The sequence below is a fragment of the Convolutriloba macropyga genome, chromosome 14, assembly GCF_964194025.1.
Source record: "Convolutriloba macropyga chromosome 14, txConMacr16.3, whole genome shotgun sequence".
Classification (NCBI taxonomy): Eukaryota; Metazoa; Xenacoelomorpha; order Acoela; family Convolutidae; genus Convolutriloba; species Convolutriloba macropyga.
Genome location: NC_134481.1, coordinates 28894958 through 28907992, shown reverse-complemented (window position 1 = coordinate 28907992; position 13035 = coordinate 28894958). Strand labels below are relative to the sequence as shown.

Here is a 13035-nt window from a genome sequence, read left to right as displayed (position 1 = left end):
ATGCAAGAAATATGAGATTTTATTGCAGAAAGTTTGCCAAAATGATGGCGCACATTTTTCATGTTCAGAGACGATTAGTGATGACCAACTGATTTGTTCTTCGGAGTGTGACAACAAAGTGGGTGAGGCGAGTCTCTACATTAAACCATGCTGGGGACGTTCTTCCAGAGAGTGTGTGTCATGCCAGTATGCCATTGACGAGAGCCAGTGTGTATCACAGTGTCCGGCTGACAAGTTCCGCAACAGTTACGGTGTCTGTGAGGCATGCAACGCAGCATGTTTGGGAGACCAATCTTGCTTGTCGCCGGTATTTATTTTTAGTTATTAATCGATGCCGTCATCTTCTCAGGCGACTATTATTACCCTGCTATTTTTTTACAATCAATTAAAAGAATTCTGTAGATTATATTGGTGCTCTCTCTTCTATACAACTCTAAGTAAATTGAGTTGTATTGGGGTGTTTTCTTTTTTCGAGTCATTAGTAATGTTCATCTATTTTAAAAAGCTGCCCTCATCTTCTCAGGTGGCTATTATAACGGCCATAAAGTAATTTTAAGCATTTTCAGATTGTGTGTTAGAAAATTTTTATATTTAATCCGAGTTTTATTTTTTTTTTGACGTTTTTGAGCTATTTTGCGAGTTTTTATGCTCTTTTAGCGAATTTTCGGCCCTTCTTTTTTATCGCATTCATTGGGAATTTAAATGACGCCTGTAGCTCAAAAGATTTTCAGTTGCCTGATGAATAGAGTTCTTAGCGGTATAAAACACTATTCATAGCCTTCGGCAGCCTTTCAGGGGCTTTTAATTAGGTGCTCTCCTTTTTTAATCAAAGAATATAATTTGTGTCGCTGACTTTTAAAGGATCTGTGCACACATTTTCTTGTGTTTTGAAGTCAAATTGAAATAGATTTTGGTCAAGCTAAAACAAAAACTTGAACGAAAAAGGGCGTGGCTTTGCGGCTTGACATTTTTTGTTCTTATTTAAAGCAGACTGACCACCATGTGTTGAAACAAAAGTTTGATTTCTCGATAGTGGTTTTTTGTTCACAGGCGGCAATTTGACTCGATTTTTACTGTTTTATGTTTTTTGATGTGATTTTTTCCAATTGGTTCCCCCATTTTCCCAATCCATTTACAGTCCATTCTACATCTAGTTTTCTATTTTTTGCATAGTCAATGAAGATTCTTTGAAATGTAGGTCAGGACGTGTCCTATGTTTTTTTTAGTTCTCTATACCTTTTGATTACGTTCTTCTTTTTACGGATGGCGCGATTTTTACGCTTGAATTGTGAGTTACTTCAGTCACTGTTTAAACTGAATGGATTTTAATCTCTTTCACTCATCGAATTACGTAATGTAGGTCAAATTCAAAAGAGCAACATCGAAAGGAAACGGCATAAACTTATAAAGCCCGGTAATTAAGTCGTAGTGCATTAGGTTATCAAAGTTCATTATAGTAGTTGCTAGCTAGTGTTAGCATTAGGCTCGATAGCCTTCAGTTTTGAAGCTGAATTAAGTTTAACTATAAAATCTAGACGAATTTTCACACCAAATTAAGAGTTTTTGACACGTCGAAAAATCATGTCAATTTTGGTCTTCCATTTTTTCTGTTTCACTCCCGATCTGTGTCAAGCAGGTCAACGGCGGCTAATTGTCGGCATTTTGCTAGAGAAATATTTGAATATTGCTAAAATTTGCAGCTATTTTTGTTTCAGTTTTTCAACTTTTCGTCAAAAATAGAAAAATATGTTAGCATGATTTGGCTCGACTGTGGGATAATTTTGATGTTTTCAATTGCATTAAAAATATTAATGATGTTGGGTGTACGTGTATTATATAAAGAAGTGGTTGAATTTTTCTTTAGTTCAGATGATTTTTTTGTTAAGCTGATTTGTTTTTTCTTAGTTTTGTGAAGCTTTATTAGTTGTTACTAGTTGCTTTGATACGTAAAAGTTAATTGAAAGAATCGTTTTCGTCTTAGCAGAGGCGATTCTTCCAGTTGCTTCTGGAGTTCTGCCCGCTATGTTTTCATGATCTGTTGACACTTGTGCCTTGATTTGAAGTCAAACTGATAAGATGTTTTTGTCACGCTAACAGTAAGTGGAATGAGAAGGCGAGTGCTTTTGCCTTTTCATTAACTTTTGTTTCTTCAATTTTACATTAAAGTAGAGTGAGAAAAACTTTACAAAAAATAACTTCATGGCTACTGATCCTTTTGTTCATAGGAGGCAATTTGAATTGTTTTCATGCTGTTTTTTTCATGCTAGTTGTTTGTTTAGTCAATAGGTTTTTGAATTGTAGTTACGGACATAACCTGCTGTTTTTTATACTCCGAACAAAAGTTCATTTCGCTTTATCTTGATTCACAGCTTGCTCAGCAGTTTGTGCGAAATCTTGATGACCTCTAGACTGATCTCACGCTTCGCTAATTCTGTTCAAAAATGCTTTTAAACAGCAGTTGCTCAGCAAAACAATCAACACAGTCAGGATTAAAAAAACGGGATGAAACCTTAATTGCCCATATTATATGCCGTCTACTTGAACTTTGTCTGGTGCTGATACTGACCATTGTCGTTTCACTAAGAAACAGAAGTATGTAGTAGTAGTAGTTCAGGCTTTAGGGTCTTCCCAGGGGTGCTCCAAGACACCCCTGTTTTCCTATCCTATTTCTAATCGATTTTCGATAGTGGGTTGCGCATCCCACATTTACATAAGGTTTTCCTCGTGCATTTGTTGTTAAAATCGTATTTTGTTTTAAAGAAATTGCAGTAGATGTCACTGTTGTTTTGCTCGATAGTTGTGTTGAATTGGAAGGAACTTTGGAAAAGATGTTGTAAAGTAGTTTGGCGCTGTGAAGGAAGTTTTCATCAGTCTTCCTTGGACAATTTTTTGCTGTTTTTGATTCCCCTCTTGCGTTTTGTCTAGTCTTTTCAAAGTCTTGGTATTCGAAGTTTACTTTGACGTCGAATTTATTGTCAAGTAACGATATTAGAAGTAGTAAATCTTGCATTTCGACATACAGGCTTAGGGGCAACAGTTTAAGTGCTATTAGCTTTTCTTTGTAGGTGCAGTTCCTTCCACTTATTATCCATGAAGTGGCTCTTTTTTGTAGCTTTTCAAATTTCTCCATCTGCTGTCTGTTTGGGAGCCAAGCGTGAGAACAGTATGATAGTATTGGCACGACATAGCCGGTGTAGGCATTCAATTTATTTTTTAATGAGGCGCTGTCGGTTGCTTTTGTTGCTTTTAATGCTTTTGTTGCTTTCGGAAGCCGGGGCTACAATATGGGCTACAATATCCAATCAAAATAGTTTGCCCTATTTTGCACTACATAGTACAAAGTCTTTTGTAAGATTTTCCACTTTATCTGTCAAGCCCCATCCGGTATACGGAAATCAATTGCGTATATTGATCGGCTATCTGCTTGGTTTATTCATAAGTCTGCGATATGTAAAGATATATAGTTAATTGCCTCGCGAGAACAACCTGCTAAACAAAATTCAAAAGCAGGAGAGTCGTTTTTCTTTTAGGTGGTGTGTGTTTGTCTGTGTGCGAGAGAGAGAGAGAGAGAGAGAGAGAGAGAGAGAGAGAGAGAGAGAGAGAGAGAGAGAGAGAGAGAGAGAGAGAGAGAGAGAGAGAGAGAGAGAGGGAGGGGGGGGAGGGAGGGAGGGAGGGAGGGAGGTTTATATACAATTTTTTTTACTCTTCGAGAACGTTTTTAGAAATTATGTATAGAATTTTCAGGGCCCTTTTTCATTTGTTGCTTTTTCTTTTGTTCTTTTTGTCATTGTCACTTGGCCCCTAATTGCTATTACAAAAGTTAGTTTACGCTTTCCAGTTTCAGATATTTTTCATGATAAGAATTTCGAGTTGAGTTGCGCTTTCAATGTCTTGTCGCCAATTATTTTTGAAGCCTGGATGAATTTCACTTTTTGGTCTTGCGTTGTTTTGCGTTAAGTACCGTAGTTTGAACGTTATTTTTGGACTTAGTGACTTTTACAACAAAAATAGTGGTGTTTTTGTTTTAAAATCAACTAAAAGAATTTTGTTGATTATATTGGTGCTGTTTCTACTGTACATCTCAAGGAATTTGAGTTGTATTGAGGTGTTGTCATTTTTCGAGTCAGAAGTAATGTTCATCTATTTTAATTAGCTGTCCTCATCTTCTCAGGTGGCTATTATAACGGCCATAAAATAATTTTAAGCATTTTCAGATTGTGTGTTAGAAAGTTTTTATAGTTAATCGGAGTTTATGGTTTTTTGGAAGTTTTTGAGCTATTTTGCAAATTTTTAAGCTATTTTAGCAATTCTGTTTTATCGAATTCATTGGGATTTTAAATGACGCCTGTAGATCAAAAGGTTTTTAGTTGCCTGATTAATAGAGTTCTCAGTGGTATGAAGCACTATTAATAGCCTTCGTCGGCCTCTCAGCAGCGCTTACTCAGGCGCTCTCCTTTTGGAAATTCAAAGAAGATAATTTATCGCTTTTTTGGATCTGTCCTCACATTAAGTCAAATTAAGATGAGGATTTTGGTCACGTTGAAAAACAAAGCTGAGCGAAAAAGCGCGTGGCTTTGCTGCTTGACATATTTCATTCTAATTTGAAGCAGACTGACCAAACTGCGTTAGAACACAAGTTTGCTTTCTCGCTAGTGGTTTTTTGTTCACACGCGGCAATTGGACTTCGATTTTTACTGTTTTATATTTCTCTGATGTGATTCTTTCCAAATGGTCCACCCCATTTCCCCGATCCATTTACAGTCCATTCTAGGTCCAGTTTTCTGTTTTTTGTTTAGTCAATGAAGATTCTTTGAATTGTAGTTAAGAAATCCTCCTATGTTTTTTTTAGTTCTTTGCCTTTGATGACGTTTTTCTTTTTATTGATGTCACGATTTTTACGATTAACTCGTGAGTAACTTCACTCAAAGTTTCAAGTGAATGGATTTAAATTCTTTTTCATGTAGGTCAAAGTCAAAAGAGCAAAATCAAAAGGAAACGGGATAAACATTTAAAGTGCGGTAATTAAGTCGTAGTGCATTAGGTTATCAAAGTTCATTAGAGTAGTTGCTAGCTAGCATTAGTGTTAGGCTAGATAGCCCTCAGTTTTGAAGATGAATTAAGTTTAATTATAGATTCTAATCGAATTTGCACACCAAATTAACAGTTTTTGACACTTCGAAAAATCATTTCAATTGCCATCATCTTTTTTCTGTTTGACTCATGATCTGTGTCAAGCGGCTCAACGGCGACTATTTTTCGACAATTTAACTAGAAAAATAACGGAAAATTAGCTAAAGCTTGTCTGTTTTTGTTAATTTTTTTTCAGGTTTTAAATTTTTCATCAAAAATAAAGTATGTGAGCCTGATTTGGCTTGACTGTGGGATCATTGTGATGTTTTCAATTGCATCAAAAAATATTATTGATGTTAGGTGTACTTGTATTATATAAAGAAGTAATTGAATTTTTCTTTAGTTCAGATGATTTTTTGGTTCAGCTAATTTGTTTTTTCTTAGTTTTGTGAAGCTTTATTAGTTGTTACTAGTCGCTTTGATAGTAAAAGTTAATTGAAAGATTCGCTTTCTTCTTGGCAGAGGCGACTCTTCCAGTTGCTTCCGGAGTTCTGCCGGCTATGTTTTCATGATCTGTTGACTTCTGTCTTGATTTGAAGTCAAACTGATCAGATGTTTTTGTCACGCTAACAGTAAGTGGAATGAAAAGGCGAGTGCTTTTGCCTTTTCATTAACTTTTGTTTCTTCAATTTTACATTAAAGTAGAGTGAGAAAAAGTTTACAAAAAATAACTTCATGGCTGCTGATCCTTTTGTTCATGGGAGGCAATTTGAATTGTTTTCATGCTGTTTTTCTTAATGCTTTTGCAAATTAAATTGTGATCTTTTCTAGGCCTAGTTGTTTATTTAGTCAATAAGTTTTCGAACTGTAGTTACGGACATAACCTGCTGTTTTTTATACTCCGAACAAAAGTTCATTTCGCTTTATCTTGATTCACAGCTTGCTCAGCAGTTTGTGCGAAATCTTGATGACCTCTAGACTGATCTCACACTTCGCTAATTCTGTTCAAAATTGCTTTTAAACAGCAGTTGCTCAGCAAAACAATCAACAGTCAGGATTAAAAAAAACGGGATGAAACCTTAATTGCCCATATTATATGCCGTCTACTTGAACTTTATCTGGTGCTGATACTGACCATTGTCGTCTCACTAAGAAACAGAAGTATGTAGTAGTTGTAGTTCAGGCTTTAGGGTCTTCCCAGGGGTGCTCCAAGACACCCCTGTTTTCCTATCCTATTTCTAAAAGATTTTCGATAGTGGGTTGCGCATTTACTGATTAAAGGTCAATACTGTGCATCTAAGTAGTGCCAAACTTATATGCCCTAATTCCTGAGTAACAGAGTCTTGAGTTTTAATATCGAATATTAATTTTGAAAAGCTCCATTAAAGGTTTTTCATTGTAGAGCAAAAGTGTCTCTTATAAATGACAGTCCGAATCTAACCCAAAAAGTCTAGTGGTCTTTTAAAAAGCTAGTGGTCGATCTGTCAATCTTATTTCTTTAGTTTTTTCAATTCATTGTAGGCCACAAGCGGCTATTTTCCGGCAATCTGCCGGCTATGTTTCAGTGTTTTTTAAATGGCTTGGTAATTTTTTTTGGGAAGTTTTCCTACATTTTATGTTTGTAAGGCCTTTGTCATTTTTACTTTGTTTCTTTCATATATGTTGCTAGTGTGACCAGCCAATTTTGGCTAGCCTGGAGTTCATTTGTTTGGTAGCTATTAGCAGGATCTAACTTTTTTTGGCTAACAAATGATTGTTTATTGTCAGCTTCTTTTAAATTCAAGTGGTCAAAAGAACTTTTTTGGGATGCAACTAGGTCCTTCCGCAGATTTTGCAGTTTTAGGTTAGTGATTGTAATCATTGATTTTAAATAACATCATATGTATCTTGAGTTTGGTTTTATTATTTATTTGTTCTCTCAATATGAAGATGTTTTGCTTGTAATGTTCAATTAGTCTGCCGCAGAGGTCAAAAATCAAATCGTTTTTATTTGTTTTAATTTAGTTATGTGGCTAATTTTGCAGAATTGTTGTGGTGTTGTTTTTAATCGTCAAAAAAAATTTCGCCGTAAACAAAGTTGCCGCTTTTTCCACGTTTTGCCTGAAATCTTTCACTGGACTTCTCTAGTCTGGTTTCAGTTCTCGCTCATTCTGATTTAATTCTTTCAATAACGGTTGAGCAGCAAAGCAATTGACTGTAAATTGAGTGGATATGGAAAAGCTAGATCAAAAATCGATACCGGAAAACACATAGTCTGTTTGGCATTCGAACTTTTGTTCGAATTAGTCTTAGTTACTAGCTCTATTTTTTATTGGTCTTGATGCTATTCTCTGAATTGTCTCATTAAGAAACAAAAGTACGGATTTCTATGAAGTACAATCGAGTTTTGATCCATTTACAGATGTTTAAAATAAACAATTTTAATTTTTTTCGCCTCTTGTTCCAAATCCAATCGTTATGGGAATCAAAGAGGCTATTTTCCGGCAACCTGGTGGGTATGTTTTTAGCTTTTCAGCTGCAAGCTAAGTCTAGCTATATTGCTCTTGGTTTTAAGACTCGGAAAACTTGTTGCTTTTACAGGTTTTTTACGGGTGTTCAGCCGGCATAATAGTATATGTAGCTAACCATTTTTAGGCGTTTTTTTTCCATATGAATCAATTGTTTTGCCTATATTTCAAGATAGAGAGACAATGCTATCTAAAATCAGCTACTGTAGTTCTCGACAGATGTGTTCATGACTTTACTCCCAGTGATATGCATGATTCGCCCATTTTTTGTTGTCAGCACCGTATACCCTTAAACAGCCGTCAAAACGTTAACTATTTCTGTTGTTCCATGATGTCAAAGAAACAGCAGATGGTTTGCATTTTGAAGTGGCTATTAACGGAAAGGATCTTGACCTCGAATAACGATAGTTTCTTAAGATGGAACTCAAAATAGTCATTAATTGCTCTCAAACGAAGTTTGTAGCAATTATTAATAGCCGCCGTCAGCCTGTCAACCGCTATTATTTAGGCGCTCTCCTCCATCGTCAAAGCAGATTTTTGGTTTAAAGTAAAATTTTCGGTCAAAGAGGTTTGTATTATTTACCCAAACTAGTAATAGTGTGTTTGAAAGCTGTTTTGACCATCTGAATCAAAAAAATGATGTTTTAGATTCAATTTTGAGCTATTTTTGCCATGTACGCTTTTTTAGCAGTTTTTGTATTCTTCTTCTCGCAATTTATATAGCATTTGTAGAGTCCTCTGGTTTTATTTAGCTGTTTTAGTGGTTTTGGTTGACTTTGCGATATAATTTTTATTAATTTTGAATTGTTATTTAAGATTTAGATTTTTCATCTTAAGCTTCTTGCTATAGTTCAGTTGAAGGTCAGAGACACCTGAAATAAATATTACAAATTTCTTAATTTTTCGGGTTCTTTTTTCGTCTTTTGTATGTTTTGTCATTTAATAAATTTTTGCCAGGTTTTGGGTGAGTAAGTGCCTGAACAGAAGCTGTAATAAGTTTCATTTAGTTAATGATTGATTAGAAATTGCTTTTCAACATTATGTGGATAATTTAGTTCAAATGTTATGTCGAATTTTTTTTTGAAACTGTCCTTTACCTTTCCCCGCTTTTCTCTATATGAACTATTGTGTCGCCTCTTCTGTCAATTGGCATTTGGTTTTTAAATCAGATTTAACTGTGTCTTAATTTTTCGTGGCAGAAACTGTGTCATAATTTTTTGCCAGTATTTGTTCTGGTGCCCGCAATTCCTAATGAAATTTTTTCTCAGATTCTTTAAGTTTTTGTCGTAAGTTATTTTTCCATTGTTATTTCGCTTGTCATTGTTTCAAAGGTTCTTTAGGGTATCAATTAGGAGTTAGGGTAGTCAATTTTCTCCGAAGTCGTTTCCTGTAAGCGAGCAAAAATCAGGAATCCATGGAGTGAATAAAGTTTGAAAAAGTTTTTTCAATGAAAAAATTTGAAGAGCGGATAAAAGAGAGTGGTTCTTATGTTTATGCCTTCGTTTTTTTGAAACAGAGCGAGAAATGTAGGTGTGAAAGTTTTTGTGAGCCAGTTAATTTTTTTCACGCGTGGTTTTTTCAGCTGTTATTTAATGATATATGATGTCTTATTATGTAGTCTTAGTTATTTTAGACTAATGTTGTGATTCTGAGATTGTTGTGATAGCGTTTTGAAGGTTTTTGGTAATTAACGGTAAATTTACGCTACTTTGAAGATTTTTCAACTAATTCTCTGGTTTTGAGGGTATTTTAACGATTTTTTACTTTTACTTGTAGCTCTATCTAAGGCTAACGATCTTGGGCGGTTTCTATTACAAATTAAATACAAGTTCCTTGGTATCAAGCAGTTTTTTCTTAAAATTTTTTTCAAAATTGTTGAAATAATTCTTAATTTCTTTGTTTTTCGCGTTATTTTAAAATTAGATGTTTTTGGCTTATTTTAGCTTGTCCTAACTTTGCCTGAGCAGTGAGGTTGTCTTGATTGCTTGAAATTTTGTTTTCCCGTTTTTATTTGTACTTGTACAAATTGAAAACTTAATTATTTTTTTGTTTTTTTTTTAGTTTAAATTACTGTTTAGTCTATTTTTAATGGCTCTCAAACGAAGTTTGTAGCAATTATTTTAGTCCTGTCGGTCTTTTTTTATGCGATTTTTCGCTTGACCGATTTCTCGTCCGACGCTTTTGACTTTTCGTCCTCAAAAACGGGATAAACAGGTAGCGCCCAGCGGGCATTAAGTGCTCTTAGAGCCTTTCAGCTCTGTTTCAGCTCAAACTGTATTGGAGACTGAATACTTATGTTGTGAAGGGCGGTTCTTAGAGGTTGACGACACCCCCACTGTTGACCCCACCCCCCCCCCCCCCCCCCCCCCCTCCTATTGCAACCCCTCCCCCACGGCGCTGTTGACCCCCCACCCCACTGTTGCACGCCCCCCTCACCATCAGACCCCCAGTGTACACAATTTTTTCAGGTTTTTGTTGGTTTTTAGGTTTCTCCAGCCTCAAGACTCGAGAAACCTCCTCTAGGGTTCAAAAGTAGTTACTGTATAACTTCTAAATGTAATGAAATGTTTTTCAACACCACGAATTTCAGCAATTTTTTTTTTTACAAAACTTGCAAATTTTTGAATTTATTGTCAGTTTATTATCGCTATTGTCAGTTTATTTGTCATTATTGTCATTTATTCGGGTTTTTCAGCCTAACAGAAAATCTCCGTTAGGGTTTAATAATGAGGTACTGAAAAATGTTTGTTGGCCATGGATAAGTTACAACTTTTATCACAAATTTTAGCAGTTTTTTTGCAACTTCTAATTTTTTTCAAATTTTTTGTCATTTTCTTGGTTTCTCCAACCTCAACAGCCACATAGCCTCATCTAGAGTTTGAGCTTAGGTTACTGCATAGCTGCTAGATGTAATGGAAGGGTTTTGAAGATTTTAAGATCAGCAATTTTTAAAATTATTTGCAATTTTTTCGAGTTTTTTGAATCTTTGACTTTTTTATTATTTTTTTTCCGGCACCAGGATCGTAGGGACCTCCTCCAAGGCTTTGTGAAAAGCTGTCGCATAGTTTCTAGGTTCATGGAATTGTTATCAATATTTTAATGACTCGAGCTTTAGCACTTTTTTGATAAAATTTAATTTCTTAAATTTTCCAAAATTATTATCATGTTCCAAGTTTATGGATGTTTTTGAGCCAGTAAAACTATTTAAAAGCTTGAAATAGTGATGCTGGATAGTCTTTCGAAACAATGGAATGGGTTTGAAGTTTTTAAGGTGTTGAATTTTAGCAAGATTTTGTTAAAATTTGCAATTGTTTTCAAATTTTTGAGTGTTTTTGTCCTTTTCTCAGTTTAACTATCATTACTGGCCAACGAAGTTTTTCAAGTCTTGCAGATGGGTTACTTGACATGACTCAGAAGAGAAAAAATATTTTTGAACATTTTCACTGCAATATCTGGAAGCTTTTCTTTTTTAAAAAAATTTTGCAATATTTGCAAATTTTCAAAATATCAGTTTTCTATTTGATTTGTTTGCTAACAAAGCTAGAAAATTAAAAGTTTAAGAATCGAATCAAGCTAGCACTAGCTTCAATAAAACTTGGCTAGCTACTGACAAAGCCAACCGCTCGCCGGTCGTTTGAGAGCAATTCGCCCGACGTTAGTCGGTTATGTTTCAATTTCTTTTTTATTTCAATTGAAGTAGTCGTTTTTATTCTTTGAAGCTCTCGGCAGTTAGGAAGTAGTTATTTCACCGACTGTTTTTCGGCGAAGACATCTTTGAGTTGTTTCCGGAATTGTTCCGGCTTTGTTTTTAAGATTGTTCTCACTTCTTTGTGATATAGAAGCAATATTTGTGATATAGAAGTCAAATAGAAGCAATGATTTTTGTCACGCTGGAACAGGAAGTGGAGCGAAAAAGCGAGTGGTTTGCGGCGTGAAATTTTGTATTCTAATTTTTAAGTAGAGTGAGAAAACGGTGTATGAACAAAAATGGTCTTGTTAGCTTGTGGTTTTTTGGTCACATGCGGCATTTTCGCTTTGATGTTTACTGTTTTTTCGACTTTGATAGGATTTTTTCAAAATGATTTTCCCAAGCAAGTCATAGTCCATTCTATGTCTAGTTTTTTGTTTAGTGAATGAATTTTCTTTGATTTGTTGGTCAGGACGTGTCCTTTCGATGTTTTTTTATTCGCTTTACCTTTTGATCACGTATTTTTTCGTTTTACATGAGTCACGATTTTCACGCTTGACCTCTGACTGACCTCACTTACGGCTTCAACTGGAAGGATTTTAAATTCTTTCACGCATTGAAATACGCAATGTAGTGAAAACGGTCGAAGTCAAAATAGCAAAATTAAAAGAAACGGGATAAATATATGAAGCCCGGACATTAAGTCATAGTGCATTAGGTTATCAAATTTCATTAAAGAGGTTGCTAGCTGACATTAGTATTATGCTTAATAGCTGAATAGCTTTCGGTTTAGTGGCTGAATTAAGTGTATTTTTAGAATATAACCGAATATGCAGAATTCTGCCAATTTCTATCGCTAATATTTTTCTGTTTGAATGCCAATGTGAGTAAAGCGGGTCAACGGCGGATATTTTCCGGTTATTTGCAGGCTATGTTATTAATAGCCGCCCTCATCTTCTTAGCCGGCTATTATAGCGCTCCTATTTTTTTTTTACTTCGTCGAACTTTTTTTCGCTTTGCCATTTTGCCGCTCTTTCGACATTTTGCGTGAAATCTTTTTGACTTCTCTAGGCTAGTTTCTCTCTTCTCTCATTCTGCTAAAAGTGAATTTGAACATCAGTTGCTCAGCAAAGCAATTCAAAATGAACAGAGTCAGTATAAAAAATTGAAGTCAGAAATAGAAACGGGATAAACCCATAAAGCCCAATTTTAGATGCCCGCTATTTGAACGTCGTTCCTATAAGTCTTAGTTACCATCTCTTATGCTTATTGGTATTGATAGTAGCCCTTGTAGCCTCTCTCTAAGAAACAGAGGTATGTTCAACTACGAAAAAATAAATCGGACTTTAAAAAATGTTTTTGTACAAAAATCTTTTTTTTTCAATATCTTCTATTCTTTTAATTCCAATCATGCTTATTGGAATCAACGGCGGCTATTTTCCGGCAGTCTGCCTGGTATGTTTAGTATAGTGGTCTTTTGGTCTTTTTTTGTACGATGCTTCAAATAATGTCCCCCCCCCCCCACTCCACTTCCCCGTCCTATTGCTAGCAAGTTTGTTGCAATTATATAAGCATCTCTAAGCCGTAGCTGGGTAATACCGATGCAATTCACCCGACGTTATTCGGCTGTTGTTGTGTTTCAGTTCGCATCTGGGTGCTACAGACTCTGTCACAAGGAAACGCCCTTCAGAACAAACTACGTTCCTGGAAGAAGAAACGTAAGTGATTGTTTTTATTTTTTGCTGTTGTTTAACGTGTATCAACCGTTGG

At 35.3% G+C, this 13035-nt stretch overlaps 2 protein-coding genes across 2 annotated transcripts in view; one reads left to right on the top strand and one right to left on the bottom strand.

Annotated features, from left to right (window-relative positions):
* The window catches only part of LOC142353214 (uncharacterized), a 712302-nt gene that overhangs the window by 580363 nt on the left and 118904 nt on the right, over window positions 1–13035 (top strand). Inside the window, exons 9-10 of the mRNA XM_075405443.1 lie at window positions 69–307; window positions 12909–12983. Coding sequence (XP_075261558.1) covers window positions 69–307; window positions 12909–12983 — 314 coding nt within the window. The remainder of the gene's footprint in view (window positions 1–68; window positions 308–12908; window positions 12984–13035) is intronic.
* LOC142353212 (uncharacterized) overlaps window positions 1–13035 on the bottom strand; it is a 276576-nt gene that overhangs the window by 193258 nt on the left and 70283 nt on the right. The window lies entirely within an intron of this gene.